The following is an 18975-nucleotide window of genomic DNA, read 5'->3' as shown; positions in this document are numbered from 1 at the left end:
GTCCTCAAACTTCCTAAACCTTCCATGGATTATGCTTGCTTGGTGTGCATATGCCCAGATGTTCCATATCCAGTCATTCCAAGATCTTACAAAAAATGGTAACTCTGGAACATTCAGTGTCTGCTGCATAAAATGTGTCCTTGAAAGTAGTATCATAGGATGCAAAGCTGCACTTGAGAATAGAAAGAACCCTTTCAGATATAGAAGAGTTGGAAAATGGTTAAAAAATAAACCATAAATGGCCCTGGCTGGCTTGTGAGGACTTGGTCATTAGACATAGGGCTATACAAATAGGAGAAGAGGATCTGTCTGCTAGACCCCATTTACTGGCTGGAAGCCCAATGAGGGAAATATTAACTGTTGGCAAGGTAATGACCTCATTTTCATTGTTTTGGGGGTGGTTTTTTGCTTTCATGGAACACCCTTTCAGCTTTGAGAAAAACACTTTATTTACATGCCATTAAAAGGGAAATCTGTTAAACACTGGCAGTCAGTGAAAGCAGTCTTGTGGATGAATCCAGCCCCATGTTCTAGATGTGTGTTTAGCTGGCTGCTCTTAATACATCCCAGGGGCTGTCAGTGTGCAATATCATGCTCTCAGCTTCCTTCTTGGCCTAAAATTGTCAAGTGCACTATTATGTGAACTGAAAGAGGCTGAGGATTATGTCAAGAAGATGGACTTTGTGATATTCTTAATTAAAGCAATGGAAATGCAGACTGTTACACACCGTCTTACATTGTGCTTTTTATGTCTGTAGAAGCAAGGTGATATTTACCCTGGGCTTAATTGCCAAACAGAAATGGTCATGATGCAGATCATAAACCAAAAAAGGCACTGTAACCTGAGCCACTAAACTGCATATTGCTTCCATCATGGTGTAGGTAAACACAGATCATTGCAAGCCTATGTGGAGTAGTTAGGGAAGTTGCAAACTCAGTTATTCATTCAAACTGCAACTGGAGGTTATTTCCCACATACCAGGGGCAGTAGAACAAACTGCTTGCATTTGCCATCTGCCTCAGTTTGTGATCAGCCAGCCTGTCTTAAACTGCTAATGAAAAGTGTTAAAACGAGGCTGGCTGACTTTGCGTGAAATAAATGAGGAGAGTTCACATTGTCTGTTACATCAATTTTACTGCCAAGGAAACATCATACTGAAAGGCAGAATGGATCTTTGCAGACAATTTTGGCAAACATTGCACCTGCATTCACAGAGAAAGAACTGCCTTTATTATTTTTTTTTTTTTCAGAGATATCTTTGTCTCAAACAATTGTTTATACAACAATGAAAATAAGTTTATCTTCCCAAACTGGATTCATTTGATCAGAAACTCGTATTAATATATTAAGAGTACTAAGTTAATATGTGGAAATTTAGTTGAAAAATGTTTGGTAAGATTATTAATAAGTTGAAACTAACAATGTTGATTTTTTAGTTTTGCTTCGTTAGTTTTTTTTCTCCCCTGCAGTATGCTAGAAAAGAGTATTCGGAAGGCTTTTTTGTTCAGGGAAACAGATGTATTTTGAGTAAGTGCATACATAAAATGTGGGCCAGCTCCTTCATGATTATTTTTATGACCCCACAACCTCTCACATATAGTTAGTGTGTGGGAATGACAAGGAAAAAGAAAAAAGTAACACCTCACATACAACAAACAAATAAATCTAGCTCCTAACTTAACTTTTCCTCCTCTTAGAAAGAAGCTTAGCAGATTTTAAGTTTTAGTCCTGAATCTGAGAGAGCTTCATATAATTCTTGTACATGACAAAAAGTTATAGAAAAAGGAGGAAAAAGGTAAGAATTTAATGTATTCAAGTGCTTTTTTTTCTTATCTGCTATGAATCTTTTTATGTGTTCTCTATCAGCTTACAAAAAGGCAATATTTCTTTAAAATGTATGAAATATATAATATAAAAATAGTAATAATAAAATGAATGCTGATAACAAAGGAACTACCTTATGACCTATGAGATTTCATACCAGAGACTGAATTTCAGGTTCTTGAAGATTACTTGCTTTGGGGAGCTTGTGAAAAGCCATAATCTCAAACATGTGGAGTTAGAAAAAGAGAAAATTACCTTTATTGTTGCAAATAAGTTGAAATCAGTTCACAAGTGAAAAATCACATAATGAATTAACGACTTGAAATTATTTTTTTTTCTTTTCAGTCTGATCTGTTAGTAGAAATAATTTAGGAAAGAGAAACTATCTATGATCAAATTGTCCCTTTAAACAGAAAGTGGCATTTCTGTCTTTTAAAGCAAGCATCAGGCTTAACACTCCAACTCTCATGTGATTCAGAGATCTTCAAGTCTCTGTTTGCTGCTAGGACCCCTTCACAGAGACTTTTTCACCAGGACAGCAGCCTTAGGAAATCTGACTTTTCCCAAACATGTTCTATAAAATATTATTACTGTGATGCCCTCTCCTTTCCCCTGCCTTTTCAGGGGCAAACAGAATCTGAAAAATCATGTTGCCTATTACTATGGATTTTGTCATGGCTTCCTGAGAGACTGAGACAAGAATTTTACAGTAATTACATATTTATTTATCTATGAGGCAGAAATTTAATGGATTGTTGTTGCAAAAGTAGAATAATGTAAGATAACCCCAAAATATAAGGTAATACTATACACAGCTTCTCAAAGAATTGTGTATGACTAACTAATAAAAGATCTTCTACAATATCCATGTTCTCAAGCTTAGAGAATAATTTGTGCTTTAGCCTGAAAATTCTTCACTTACAATGCTCGAACCATATGTTCTTGAGGCCAAAATGTTTTTATTCTATATTTAGACTCCTTCGTAAGTGGCTTGGGTTTCAAAAAGTGCTGAGCAGCTAACAGCAATACCTGGAAACATCTACAGCTAAAACATCAAGTTGGGAAAAAAGATGGAAACACAAAAATCAAAAAGAACCAGCTAAATTAAAATAACAATATTGTTTTCTGCAAAATGTTTTGTTGTAGTGGACAGATTTAAGTCTCTAGTTCAATGCTTCCTGGTTTTGTACATGTATCACTTAAGTCCCTATCCTGTACTTTTACAATTAATGTTTTGCCACTGACTTAAATGAAAAGACCTAAGTCAGCAGCCAGAAGACTTGAGGGGGTGGAATTAATCTGACCATATGTTGATGTTTATATCTGAATTAATCTCAGAGAGTCCCTTTAGAGTTAGAGGAGAGATGTATTGCCTTCCTGGGTAAGATTTGTTGCATCCTGAGGTAGGTGTCTAAAATAAACTAGATGAATCATGTCCTGAAATACCTGTTTCTCGTCACTGGCTGTGAAAGGTGCAGGTATAGACATTTATGTTACAGTTTTCTGTAGCTAGATGACTTCCATCAGTGATGTTGAATCATGCACGATTTCATATTAGAGGAGAACTGAAGTGATAAGTACTTCCAAATAACAGCACCAACTGAGGTCCAAAGGAATCTGTCTCAGCAGCAGACATGTCTGTTTTGTGAACAGTATTACACTCAGAAAAGGTAGTTACTGGTGTAAACTATCCCTTTGTCCCTGGTATGGCAGGACGAACACTCTCCTGTTGGTCTAAATATGGTCATTCGCAAATGGATTGCACCACTGAAATTTTGAATGCATAGTTGGTAACATGATAATGTATAAACATACTATTAGTTTCCCTTTTCTAAGAATCATATATAGCTCTTTTCTTATGATGCAGTTTAGGAACTAATACGATGTAAGTATGAGGAAATGGGATTATTGCTGAGTATTCAGGAAACTGAAGATGCGATAGTGACATAGGATTAATGTTGCTAGCTGTACTCCAGCTAGCAGTGCTAGCAGAAGCAGTAAAAATATTAGAGCCTGAGCTTCAGAAAGAGTTAGCAACTACAGTATATAACAGCAGTCAGTCTTTAGCTGGTTCGTGCTTTTAATGATCACTTGTGTTACTGGTAGGGCTGGCCATGGTGGCTGGCAGATGTGGAGAGATAGTGGTCCTGGACCGACCTGAGTGTGGGATGTGGCAGAGCAGCTGTGGGAGCAGTGTGTCCCCAATGACTCTACACTCAGCTCCCTGCTTTCTGGTGGGAAGCTGTGGTCTGAGAGCCACAGACCTGGTACCTCTGGCATTGACCTTTCTCCCTTTCTGTGCCAGCTGCAGTCACCCCAGACCATGGTCCTGCTGAGCTCCCAACTCAAAGAAGGGAAAGTGTGCCAGGATTACCTCTGCCCTGGCTAACATTCCCATGTCCAAGATCTCCTCTCCCACTTTGGCAGGAGCAGCTAACTCCTGCATTCATCTTCCTCTGTAAGCATCCTTTTGCACAGGTTTTCCTCTGCCGGGAGGCCCAGGAGGATGGCTTGGCTGCCTAACCATCTTGGCCTCTCCAGCACCCTTTGCCTTGCCCTCTGCAATCTTTCATCCCGGAGACTGCCCCTCCGCAGCGGGTGCTGAGGCATCTCCATGCTGACAAGTGCCAAAAGTCACTAGTGCCAAACTGCCAGTATTCTCTGAGTGCTAGAGAAGTTTACTGTGGTTCCTCTAGCTAGAGTGAACCAATCAGCTGTATGAGTATACCCAGTAATAGTAGCAGATTATCCAATACATCAGAGCATTTCATATGAGTAAATTTTAACAAAGTAAAACCAAAGTAGCAGATTTGTCTTTCTGTCACTTTATCCATATATATGATCCCCAGTTTGCAGATGTTTCAATTTAGAAAATGGTACACGCTTGGATCACATCTTCCTTTGAAGTCTGCAGACTTCTTAGAAAACATATCTGCTTTTCAGATCAGAGAACTTTTAATGATTTTTTTTTCTCCTAATCACTTTGCCAATTAGGATTCAAAATTCTCACTTCTTTTATCACCAGTTCAAGGGAAAAAAACATAGACAATTCTATCTTGACACTTTTTTCTTAATAGGAATTAAACAAGCAAAATAACAGTGAAGGAAGAAGAGCTGTTGATATGAAATTCTCAAATATACTTACAACACTATATCACTTTCTCTTCAAAAAATCTTAAAGTCTTATATACGTGTTAAGTAAATACAATGATAGAGTAAGAATAACAACCTGTTTTTGATGGCTTTAATGTGAGTTAAGTTAGAGGATAATATATTTACTGTCAGTAGTTTAACTCACATAGGGTAAAAAATTATCTCTGCAGAGAGCCAACACAAGATTTACACATAAATTAAATTCTCTGTACATTCTATTGTGGGGATTTTAGTGAACTGTAGGACCCTTTCAGATTTCTGCCCCATGGCAAGTTACATCTATTGTGAATATTGACAGCATGACTTTGACCTTCCTCCTAGTAATTACACATACTTCTTTATAGTTAGACACAGAGGACATTAGGAGAAATGTAGTGAAAAAAAAAACATCCCTTCAAATCAAAAGCAGCCACCGTGTTAACATGCCAGCATTTTATCTGAGTGGCTTAAAGACAAAACCTACATTTGTTTTTGTCAAAGGCAAGGATTTGATTTTAATACAGACTCATGCACAATTAAGGTCCTTTTACATTTATTCTCACCCAGACTGGCACTTACTCAGGAGTGACAGAAAGATGTCCATTCCCTTCACATGAATGACCCTCAGGGACAGGACCACAGAGGATAACTGAGAGTTGTGTGACACATGCTCTTTTCATGCACGTATCCAAATCTTCAATCCCAGCATGCATTCATTCTCACAGCCTTCAAAAAGAAGTTTAAAATACTTCTCCATCTTATTGTTCCCACAGCAACAACCAAAAACAGAAACAAAGAGAAGATGGGAAAGAGTATAAACAGATAAGGCTGCTACAGTATTTGCAGCATTTTTAATTGCATTGACACTACTGGAAAAATAGTAAAAATGTTATTTAGCAACCTGGTCATTTGTCATGCTATGAGAACAACCATTGTATTTTCAAATGTTTTTACTGATGTGAGCTTGCTGAGAGAAATTAATTTATTAATATCTTTTCTAGCAAAATGCAAAATTCCATTATAATTTTAATATAATTTGTCTAAAATAGTTATTGTCTAAAGGTGACCATGAAAATACCCAAAATAAAACTTTTCAGTCTGTTACCTGATATGACTTTCTTAGTAATAGAAAGCAAATGCCATTTGAGAATAGCATACGTATTCAGTAGTGGACTTGAGCAATGAAGAGGTTAATCCCAGGAGCCAGAGATTCAGCATTAGTGTAGTTTTTCTTAGTTTGTTAGGTTCACTGTCACAGCAGTTTTTCCTCAAAGCATAAATTAAGCCAGAAGCATTACATTTGCAGAAGGAACACATAACGTCATATTACATCTTTTTGGGAAGGAGCGAGCTCTCATGTCTTCTTTACCTCCCCTAAGATCATTTCTAGCTACTTCACCTCTCACTCTTTGGAGAAGTTGGTATTCATTCACTAGTCAGAATAGTTTGCAACGTTTTTCAGTACTAGTGATTGAAACTGTCAGAAACAAAGTGGAAATATCCTTACATCCATGCCTTTTTGGAAGGAAAATTAAGAATACATTAAGTAATTAATTCCACCCATTTCAAGCAATTTACTAGAAAGTTGTAGAATGTATTTGGTGATAAATCTAAGTAGTAAGGCAGAAATTCTTACCTTTTGCATGTTCTTGCCTTCTAAAGCACAGGCTGATCTGTATTATAGAAGAAAGTGGACTCCTTTTAAATATGTTATTTTTCAGGCTCCCGACTTCTAAATTATACCCGCAGAAACAGTAGAATACTGCCAGGAAGGAAATAAACACCTCTAAACTCACATGTCCTTATCATATCTCATCAACGATCACTGAGTCACTTGAAGACAGTCTTGCCCTATAGGAATATCCCCTTGTCAAATTACAAGCAAGCATGTTTAAATTTCGCACTAATCTGTTGATCTTTTTAAAATAGAATAGTTTTTCAAAAATATACACGTGTGGGTGTAGGTATGCTAAATTATACACAGAGTATATTAGTACATACTTTTTTAATAACAAATTGCATGTTACTCCCCTTCTGTCTGCAAATACATATATATCAGTAAGTCAGCTTGCAAAGATTTTAGTGTATATGTTAGTATATGTAACAATAGAGTGAAAGAAGAATATTTTTATGTCATTCTCTTTTGTCACAATGGAGAAAAGACTAAATATATAGATATGTTATTGATAAATGATTGTTTAAAATACACTTTGTAAAAAATAGATACACCAAGTTCATACAGAAAACAGGTTTATTTTTATTTAAAACCAGGAAAAAATAGTTTTGCTCTTCATTTTTCAAAGCTACTGCACCAAAGCTACTGATTATTCTTTCCAGAATAATCACCAAGCTACCAAATTTCAGTGCCAATGGCAGAAGTTTCAGATAATAACTGTATATGATTTCTTAAACTAGAAAATATGGCACCTTTATTTGGATAAAAGTATGCCTGTGATTTATATTTAGATCCATGTATACTCTCTGTATAGAATATATATGCATATATGGTGCTTATGTAAGTGCATACATAATGTATATGCTCAATTCCGCTCTACTGCCATGAGGTCAGAGAGAGAAAGAATCTTATCACTGGCTGTTGAAATAGAACATTTAAAATTCTTTCCTGTCTGGAAAAATAATAATAACAAAGATATAAAACTTTTTTTGTTTGTTTGTTTCTTTTTTTTTCCCTTTCTGTATGATATGTAGAGTACTAATCTTACTCTAAAGTTTGCAGCATTTCGGCCAGTTGGGATTAGCAGCATTGGTTTGATGAGTCAATGGTACAAATGAACAGAATAATGGAAATGCAAATTCCAAATACATCAGACACAAGTTCATGGGTAACGTGTAATATTTTCTGCTGAACTGTAAGCTTGGATTTCAGGTATTGTCTTGTTGATAACAGGGCTGTAATAGAAGTCTTTCTTGTACAGATTTACATTTCAGATTAATATGGACTTAATCTGAAATCTTCCATCTTCATCACATGAAAAATGAAGTAGAATAATCTTTGGAAGAAACAGTGTATGTCCATATATAAAACATTTTTATAGTTTTCCAGTTTGTTCGTCATTTGAAAATTAGTTTTTAGATTTTTTGGTTTTCCCTGGATGGGAAAGTCTTCAAAACTGAGGTCACATGGCATTTATATGTTGGGCAACTCTTGAGCTCACAATGTGTTGTAGCAGTTGCTCTCATGTGCTAAGAAGAAGAACCAAGTGACATGCTCTGAGGTGTCATTTAGTGCTACATTAAAAAGATGGCCAAATGATAAATCAAAGGCTTGCTAAGCCATTAGGGTATTGCTTTTATAAATTAAGCTCAAATACCATTTAAAACAGGAATGAATGTCTTCAGAACTAGGGTTTCTTAATAGTGTGCTGCAGACAAAAATATTAGCTTTGTTTATCTGCAGACATGAAAAATAGTGTATATATTAGCTACAGGGAAAGGCTTCCACATACAGCATGCTCCACAATGCTGGCTGTTGAATAGTTGGTATATTAATACATACTCATATCCTGGAGCTTGGACAGTGATTGTAAAGTCAGGTAGATTTAGTGCCTAAAATAGTTTATAGCCTCAGAGAAAAGTGTCAGTATAAAAATAATAATTTTGTCTTAGTTCTTTACACACAGTACTTTTTTTTCCTTGTGAAATCATACTTGAGGTAAAATAAAAACAATCACAATGTTTTGAGCTTATATCCATTCTATCTCAAATCTCCATGCTAATGGAGAACACAAGAACAGAGATGCACGGGTTTGGGAGGTGGGAAATATATTTTCCAATATTTCTTTACTATTCCATAGCTAAATATAACAAGATGTAATTGAGGCTATCACAATCAATGTTCACCATCGTATATCCTGCAGTGGCAATGTTTAGTTTAAAAGTCATCATAGCCATATGTATATTAACTCTGTTACTCATAACTTGTTAAAGTTTCGCGATGGTGCTTCATTTTGCCATGTGGACTGAAATATATATTTTTACTTGGGTAATGTATACTGAAATATAGAGTAATTTGGGCCTCTTTCCTTCAGTGGTGGAGACCAAAAACATGCAAAAAATTGTATCCAATGTCAGTTAGTTTGTCACTAACAAAGCTAGCCTGAACTGGTATGAATGTTCACTTGCCTTTACACTCTTTCATCTTACTCTGACCACTGGCCAAGGATCTGAAGTTGGCCTACCATCAACCTTGCAGTCACAAGTACGTTTCTATGCAGCCTGGAGAGAAAGAGTGAGCACTCAGGGTTATCCTTTTGCGCTCTCAGTAGCTAGTTACAGTGACATTGAGATGCTCAAGGTAAATCTGCTCCTGGAAGCAAAGAGGGACTGACTAATTGTTGCCTAATTGGAGAAATTTAATTATATGCAAAGGAAAAAGGAAGGAAACTAAGACAGTAGTAAGTCCTACCTGCATTGGTCTCAGACAACACATCTTGAACTGCTTTAAACCTCGGTTTCAACTGCACTAAGTTATTTGGGTCAGTTTAAATTCAGGATGCCCTGGAGACAATCATGACTCTTGATGGAAATTGTTATGAATAATGGGGCTATTTGACTATAAGTAGAAAATATGTTCCCTGTTAAATCACTGTCACCTCAGGCAAGAATATTATTCTCCCAGCTCTTTTCTGTGACCTTCTCCCTTCCCTCCTTATCCATTTGCTCCAAGGGCTGCTCTGTCATTTAATAGCTCCCCCGATGGCTACCAGTTGCATTGCAGGAGGTGGAAATTACTTTTCATAGTCCTTTTGCTTTTTTTCCGTTTTGGATTTAGGCTTAGATGATGAATTGTTTTTTTTTTTTTTTTCTTAATAACCTCTATCCGAAAGACAGAGGGAGAAAGACACACTAAGAAACAGCGACACCCTGCATAATGCCTGTTCTCTGACATAGTCTCACTGTCATTTAGAAGTACTACTTTGGAAATGCTCTACCATATGCTCATTATCTGTGATCCCAGAAGGAAGATATGCCAGTAGATGACAGTGTGTTTTATTTATTTCCCTGTTACTATGGAATTCACACTCTTTCAAGGTCAACATGGAACAAAATATGGAAATTCCTGGACATCTTTAAAGGGACTCAATGAGGACTGATAACCAAAGAATGTATTGATTCTTCATGCATTGCATAACTGGCACAAATAGAAAGAAGCAGTAGACTCTTCCAAGACTATTTATAAACTGTGGTTTCTTGAATTTTTGGAAATAGTAAGACATTCACTTCCCAGACCTCCTACCTCAAATAGTAGAGGTTGAATGCCACATGTAACACTCTTTGGTCTCCTGATACTGACCAGCCTAATAACAGTGGTAGAATCAAATACTATTAATTTAAAACTATTTGAAAATAGTTCAGAAAAGACTATGGCCAGCTTAGTAGTACAATTATTAATATAAGACCTAGACTGGATAATATTCTTAATTATCATGTAGGAAGCAGAGGTTTGGGAAGTAAATTTACCTTTAACAAGGTCCGAAAAGCAAAAGAAAGTTGCATCTTACATATATATTAGTTAATGCCAAAGAAATATTTCATTCCAATAAACCTGGGTTAGACCTCTAACTTTCATAAAACACAGAAAAGAACTGAAAAATAAAGTGAGACATGTCACAGTACATAGTTACAGTACAGTAACATGTTCTTCCTTCATGTCTTTCTGTCTTAAGCCTCAAATTTTTTAAAATTATATTAATTATTCCATTATGAGTGCAGAACGAAAACTTTCATGTATTTTCTCCTGTGCATCGCTTCCAATGTTGAGGTTAGCGACAGAAGCTGTGGATTATTCATAAAAGATCATGTCAAGATCAGCTTTGACTGCATATAGAAGGGCAGATTCAGATGTCAATAGCATTTGTTACCAGGACAGTCAAGCCTATCAAGCTGCAACCAAGAAAAAATATTGTCAAGAAAATATTTCATCTGGAAACCACATAATTATAAATGATAGGATAAATTCTTCTCATTTCTGAAAGCAAATTATATCACATGAATTTTTGAAAGACAGGATTTGTCTGCACAGTTATACTGAATAAAAGAGCAAGAGTGTTTAGTTTTCATATTTCCAGGTTAAGGATCAGAAAGACATGAAAAGACTCTGTCAACTGAGCACATAGTTTTAGTTGTGACTGTTTCTATGCTTTCAATCAAACACTTATTTTACAAATATCAGCATGGCTCCTTACATCATGAAAACATCTACCGCCAAGTGTCTCCCCTTTCATATATACTTGGGAGACAGTTTATTTCTTTGTGTCAACAGGAGGAAGTACTTGAAAAATGAAATGCTGTCAACTATGTCCTCGAAGTTCTGTAGCTATAAATATATGTAATTTGTTTTTCTAAATTCAACTTTTTAATATTATTACTTTTAATATTATAATAGTACTTAGAATTCCAAATCTAGTGCCAGCAGTGGAAAATAACTGTCTACCCCTAAAGAATTTACAGCACATAAGATAAATGTTAATGTTGAGCATTTTCTTGTTCCAATATAGAACTGTCTATTAGGCCACTTACAGGCCTTTTGTTATTTATAGGGCTCTTTCAGGAAGAAACTACCTACTGTAGGTGACACCTGTTTCTCTTGAGTCCAGCCATATAAAAGCTGGATGTTCAGCATAAGCTACTGATCTAGAATACTTCTTTTGTCAGTGGGACAGGAACTAGAGGATGATTCCTCCCACGGTGGTGAAAATGAGCAATATGCTGGATGTAACCCTCTCCAAGTGACCGGAATCTTTCTTGTGATGTAAAACATTTTTCCAAAGCTTCATTATATGACAGGTTGACTACAGACAGAATCTGCACATGACTTACAGAAAGATATGCTGAACTAAGTCTTAGGTGAATAAAAATAGACAAAATTAATACCATAGACGTCCAGCTCTGAAATTTTTACGGAAACAATCCCATTGGCTTGAATTTGTGTTTGCTTCACAGAGTGCCATAATTCTACTGCCAAGACTTCTATTTGTGTCAAATAGCCTGTAATAAAAAACAGAAAGAGGATTTTAGAAGGGAATAAGAAAAAAATTAAATCAATCTATAACATGAGTGTGTTGTTTTGTTTTTTAGATGTACAAAAGTCAAAAAGTTCTAATACTTAAGTAAGCAACTACACTTATAAGGGAATTACATAATGAAATAAATAAGAGCATCCTGTTTTGAGGAGGATAGCACAACACCCATATTTTCCTCATTAGGATTACAGTTATGGTGATTCAGAAAGGGGCATCGACAAATAATCAGCAGGGGTCTGTTTACAAGCACTTGAATGACTAAGTTTCCTGTGAGATTTGTCCTAAATAGATAGTCCTCAGTTTGTGAAGTTTACCACACACAGCAAGGATACTTTCATTGCGGAACTGTGTCTTGATGCAAGCATTTTTAGTCAGGTTCATTGCAACATCAGCTTTAAGTCAGAAGATGCACATAAGCCTAGGTATGAGTTATCACACTTGAACCCTACGTTAACCATGCGCCTCAGTTAAAAAAGATTATACTTACAATAATCTGTAAGAGTATCATATATTATATATAACAATAATGGCTCCCTTCTTGAAAAAAAAGGGAAAGCTGCCTTTGGTACCGCGTTATCCTTATGACTCATTATTAAGCATTATCTTGTAAAATTTAAATTCAGTGTAAATGTTTCTCAAGTGCAGAGTCGTCCACTTGTGTTATTTCTGTTACTATGCTTCTAGTTTCAAAAGTCTCTTTTCCCCTTCTTCTTTTCACAGGAAATGATCTTTTTCTAGTTGCAGTACATGAACTGGGACATGCTCTGGGCTTGGAGCACTCTAACGATCCCACTGCAATCATGGCTCCGTTTTACCAGTACATGGAAACTGACAACTTCAAACTACCTAATGATGATTTACAGGGCATCCAGAAGATATATGGTATGTCGTACTCTAATTAAGCAACATCAGTTTTTCACTTTAGAATATATTTCAGGTCTTCCTGTCCATACCACCTCTCCAAAAGGGTTTGTTAGTGTAGACTCTGCTAGTCTACATGCCGGAGGTCTGCTTGTGAGTAGGGCAAAGTTCTTTTACTTTTGTTTCTCACTGTTCACAACTTGCATTCATATTTGCACTCAGCTGGAATAGCAATTTTAAATGTTTTAAAAACCCATAAAGAAAATATGTGCAAAAGGATCCAAAACAATGAAATATTAAGAAATGCAGGCCTTTAACCATAACAAGCTTATTTCCACATTAGTTCAATCTTGTGTAACTGGATGAATTGATTGCTTCTCAGTTTATCAGTTATAGTACTAAACAGTTCCCTGGGTGTACAAAATTTGTGGTCTCAGAAAAACCCTTTCTTAATCCCAAAAGACTGTTATTACCAACCCAACATTTTGAGCTACCTAGGGAGAAAAAGGTGCATGTCTTTAAAATATGTTTGTTTAGGTTTGTTGTGGCCTGATGTAAAAGACATCTATAGTGTAAATAAATTCTGCATGTATTGAATTCAAATTGACAAGGCAAAGCAATTGAAAATGGAATAAAATAAAAAGCAAACCCAGTACTATTATTCTGATTACAGGTTGAATGTAACACTAACTCCCATATTACCATTCCTTATGTTTCCAAAGACTTGGTTTTGTTCTTATTTTAAAGACTTTGATTCTGTTGGTACCTGTTAAATAGTCTGTTTTTTTTCTTTAAAAATGCATTTTATTTTTCTCTCTTACAATGAAAAATCTGAGGTATCTGTATGTTAATACTAGATATCTAGTAGATAATATTTGGAATTGTCTGGAATTGTCTTGCTTAATATTCTCCAATTAATTCTGTATCAGATTCAATTTTGTACTCACTATTATTTTCAGTTTAAAGATTTGTCAGGTTTATATTGAATATTATCAGGGCCATTCCTTGTTTATCTTTACTACTAGAAAGGAAAACTATGATCATGCAGAATTACTGTACTGCTAACTGTAACTCTGCAGCCTCCGTGGTATTTTACATTAAAAAGCTTTTTAAAATATTATTATATTAGCAAGCACTGATATATATTTTCATTAAGCATAAACAGCAATTTTGAAATGATTGTCTGATCAAGTATTGTTTGGGGTTTTTTTTCATGTGTGATTAGCTGGAAAGAAGGTTGTTTCTCATGACCTCATAAGTTGGTAGTCTAGACTTAAGGGCTAGACAAGAGTATTTTTCTGAAAACTAACTGCTAAGCTCTAACAGCTGTGAGCTATACATTAGGAGAAATGTGTTACACCTGGGAAGTAATATCTGACATCACCACCAAATGGCATATGAAAACTTTGATTTGGGATTAAAAACTTTCCAACATGAGCTACTGCAAACTGATTCCTTTGCTTCCTTTAAAATCAAGAGGTAATCTGGAATCATATGCCTCAATAAAAATGTCTCACCTATTAAAATAATTACTTTGGTCTGCAGTATTCCTTGAAACACCATTATTAACTGTAAATTATAAATGTCACAAGCCTTAAAATGAATGAAATAAATGCCTTATTAAATTGTATGACAACTGTTTGGTGAGTTTAATATTTCCTTACAAAGTCCATCTTGTTCTTTACAAAGTACACTTTTTTTGAAAAAATATCAGAAATTCAAATGCCGTTTATGCAGTTTTAGAGTTGTCTTACTATTCAAAAGTCTTTCTGAAACTGGTCTTGCAAATGATATTTATTTTTTAATGTCAAAATTTATTATGTATTTAAATGATTTGGAGAGTGGAACAAATAGAATCAGCAAAATTAAAGTGTTCATCTTGTTTCCAGAATTCTTACTGATCCAACTGAAACTTCTTATCTTTTTGTAGATGGAAAATATAAGTGAACATAGTAATATGTGTAGAAAGAGAAAGGAGTTTTCAGTACACCCATTGCAAGTCATTCAGTATGCCTTTAAGGTCATGAACAGCATCTGTCTAGGATGGCCTTTTGACTTTCAGGTAGAGAAATTACGAATGGGAGAGTTATTTCAGCTTTCATCAAATTCTGTATATTATGACAGAAAATGTATTTGAAAGAAGAAAAATATTTTTAAATCACTGTGCAGAGTTTTAGCTTTTCACTTTAGTTCTTTTAAATTCATTTATCCTCAGAACAATTCCTTTAATTACTAGGTATTGAGCTTCGTAAAACTTACTGTAAAATAAAATTCTGCTGATGATCTCATTAGAAACAGGTTTTTTGTTTTGTTTTATTTTGTACAATGGACAATGATTCTATTTTAACAGTTGTTACTCAGTTCCTAAAGTATGTGCTATGAGTTGCTTCTCATCTGAAATGATAGTGGAATATGCATCTTTTGCAAGTTTTACTGGAATGTTGTTTCAATAAGAAAAGAATATTCTGGATAGTGAAAAGTAATTATTTGCTTCATTCATGCCATGGTTTTATGGTAGTTATTCATTATACATTATGCCATATAACATGGGTTAGATCACTTTTTCCATTCCACTGCCACTGTAGGATTTGCACTGCTTACAGCAGGTTTTTGTTGTGTATTTCTTCGAGTGGCACTGGTGGGCATATAAATTACATACTGCTGCTGTATTTAAAGGTCCACCTGACAGAATCCCACCACCAACAAGACCTCTGCCAACAGTGCCCCCACATCGTTCAATCCCTCCAGTAGACCCACGGAAGAATGACAGGCAACCTAAACCTCCTCGGCCACCCACTGGTGACAAACCTTCCTATCCTGGAGCCAAGCCTAACATCTGTGATGGGAACTTCAACACTCTGGCTATTCTTCGCCGGGAAATGTTTGTTTTCAAGGTAGGAGGCTGTGAATTTTTCAATGTTACATCAAATGTCTGCATTTCTCCTTTTTTTTTTTTTTCAAGCAAACTCTCATTCATCATGACTCCACTTTCCTAGTCTGCTTACAGAAAGTTCAAGAGAGAAATTAGAAAATAAACATACACATGGCTTAAACGTCTAGCAGAGAACAGCTGTAATGTTCTATTTTGGGAAAATATCCATGTCAGCAGAAACTGCAATGCCTCAAAATGTAAGGGTAAATAAATGCTGCATGTTATGGAGAGATAAAAAGTGTAAATCAACTCATGAATAATAGGAATGATTATGTTGGGAATACAGCCACATCCAGACATACAGTAGATTGTCTCTTCAATGCTTTTTTTTTTCTTTTTTCCATGGAGTTGTAATTTTAACTTTACACTTTGATCTGTCATTTACAAAGGAAGTTTGTCATTGTTTTGTGGTAGCAATTGAAATCACAATATCTAAGTAAAGGTCTTTGCCACAAAAATCTTATTGCAACTGTGACATTGTTTGTTTCCATTCATTTTTTTTTACTCTGAGCTGAAAATGTGGTATAAACAGCAAATAAAATAAACAAACGGAACCGAAAGGCAATCTTTTGATAGAAGGACTTTACTAAAACTCATGGACATCAAAGCTATTTTAGGAAAATAATCTGCAGGATGGTTTTCAGAGGGCATTGAATGTTGAAGAATAGTTACAGAATCATTATTATTCACCTTCTTAAATCTTAAACCAATTTGCTGACACATAGTGCTGTGCAAATGTTCCAGAAACAAGCAACAGCATAATCTATTATTTTGAACTACCGGTGTGTCAAATTTGTTTAAGCAATAGGAAGTGTGGGATTTGTTTTGTAAATACATGAAATTATTCTTTTCAACTTCAGCATTATAGGTAGAGAAGAAGGGCCTTTCACATGTGAATAGATAACACTCTTCCCTTCAGCAATAGTGTAAGTGCAAGGGAAGTGCAATGAATTTGTCCCAAAACATGAAGCTTGCAGTTCAATGGCTTTTGTTATCCTTTCTGATAAGACGCATTTCTCCCTCACGTGTTTTCTTTTTATGTAATTTATCACTCCAGATAAATCTTATATTAGCAATGGTATTCAGGCTTTCACTTCCTTTAGCATACCTGAAAAAAATATGTACAAATAGCTTTACATGAATTCATTCAAAATTATTGAGCTACCTTCACAACCCAATGGACAGGAAATATGTTTCCCATAAACAGCTAAGGATCTTACCAGCCCTGGGGCTGTCAGCTATTTCCATTCGAATACATGGTATATCTTCAAACACTGGGAGGTCCTGAACCATCAGTCTTTTTATGACTAAAACTCAAAGGTTAAGGAAGAATCTAATTTTCTAACTTGACATTAAACAGGATATTAAAATACCTACTTCAATCTCATGTCATCCACCTCAAGAGCAATAGAACGTATTCTCATTTATTTTAGACATAAATCAATAAATAGTGAAATGCTGTCCCACTAATATAAAATTTCCTGTCTAGCCAAGTCTGTGTTCCTGGATAAACAGATTCACCACTAATCACTCTGATATATTCTGATTGAAAATAAAAATTAAGATTCTTCCAAAAATGTTTACTGCTTACTGCCTTAGCACTATGTATTTAGTATACAGTTTGCATGCTTACTAATGTGCAAACTGTCCTTATAGTCGAAAAGTAAAACTCCATTCATGATCGACAAAACTTTGTCAGAGAAAAATGACCAGTAATGGAGCATTTGCAGATTTAGAGCCTGACTTTCCAAAATGAAGTTGCTGCAATCATAAAAGCAACTTGCTGAGAAGGGAAGAAAGAGATGACCTTTGTCCAGATTAATTTCTTTAAGTGTCCCACAGTTCCCCTTTTCTTCTCAGGGTATCTGGAAGCATGGCAAGGCATGGCTTGGGTTAGCATGCTAAGCAATGGAGTTTGCTTAAGTGTACAAATCTTGACTTTGTAATCTGAGTGTCTTTGAATGCTTGAGTTTATAGGCCCTAACTTTCTGGTTTGTACATTGATTTTCAAATGAAGATTTTCATCTGCTAAAGTTGTTTCACTACTTGCTTGAGATTTTTTTTTTGGGGGGGGGAGGAGTGTATGGGGAGGATTATGAAAGGAGCAAGAAAGGAGAGAAGGAATTAGAAAAGTTAGGGGTTGCTAGTCATTTTCAACTTACTTTGCAGAATCTCAAGGGGGCTGGTCATAAGGAAAAGCTCAGCGTGTTAGACTGTAGCAGAAGCAGGGCAGGAATTATTTCTCAGAAGCTATAAACAGGAATAGGGACTGAATACAGGGGAAGCATCCAGCAATGGAGGAAGCGAAGCTGGAGGTTCTGTGGCCTGACACAAGAAAAAAAAAACCACCAAACCTCTTTGCCCTTGACCCTTAATGTTAGTATGAGGATAGACTGTGAAGGCATGAGTGATGGGCTGAGAGCAAAGTACAGAGAGGTGGAGAAGAAGAGGGGACTGATGGCAGTACTGTACCAGGTGGAAACAATTAAAGAAGAATTATGACCGTCATTGAAAAAATTATTGCTGGATAGTTCCCAGATTAGTTAAATTAATAAAATTGGAGGCTAATCAAATGACATCCTTTTCCTTCTTTGTCTTTATCCACAAGTCTGTAATGATTGTGTAGTGACAGATTTTACTGCCTTCTGAATGGCACGTATGCCATGTACCAATTCCAAATTGAAAATAACCACTTTTTTATCTCATGGGCAAGTCTCAAGCTCACGAGCTCAATTTGTTTAAATAATCCTTGAAATTGCTTGGGAACTTAGCCACAGAGTTGAAGAATGGGAGCCCTTTTGAATAATTAAATTCTAATTTAAACATAAAACTGAAGCACAAAAGATAACAGTTTGAGATACACTGTGGATTTTCACAGTAGATAACAAACAAGATTAATTTCAAGAAGATTGTTTTCTTTTGGCTGTTGAGCTATTAGGTATACTTAAGAGTATCAGAATATTAGTAACAATTTCTATGTTCAAACTGATGAGCTTTGTCTGTGGTTTTAAGATTATCTGGCATTCTCAAATGGATATATCCAGAGTAAAACTGAATAACAGTAAGCTTAAAAGGAAAATGGAATTTACAATTATCCATCCCTTTTTATTGTTTTGCCATCACTTTGACAAAGTAACAATCCTAGCAACACTTGATAAAAATTGTAGGGTTAAAGAAATTAA

At 35.5% G+C, this 18975-nt stretch overlaps 1 protein-coding gene across 1 annotated transcript in view; it reads left to right on the top strand.

The window, feature by feature from the left end:
• MMP16 (matrix metallopeptidase 16) overlaps positions 1-18975 on the top strand; it is a 185996-nt gene that overhangs the window by 119080 nt on the left and 47941 nt on the right. Inside the window, 2 exon segments of the mRNA XM_086609441.1 lie at positions 12721-12882; positions 15538-15755. Coding sequence (XP_086465567.1) covers positions 12721-12882; positions 15538-15755 — 380 coding nt within the window.

The sequence above is a fragment of the Tauraco erythrolophus genome, chromosome 3, assembly GCF_009769465.1.
Source record: "Tauraco erythrolophus isolate bTauEry1 chromosome 3, bTauEry1.pri, whole genome shotgun sequence".
In the NCBI taxonomy this organism is placed as follows: Eukaryota; Metazoa; Chordata; class Aves; order Musophagiformes; family Musophagidae; genus Tauraco; species Tauraco erythrolophus.
Note: the sequence above shows the minus strand (reverse complement) of the source record. Positions and strands in the feature narration are given on the sequence as shown.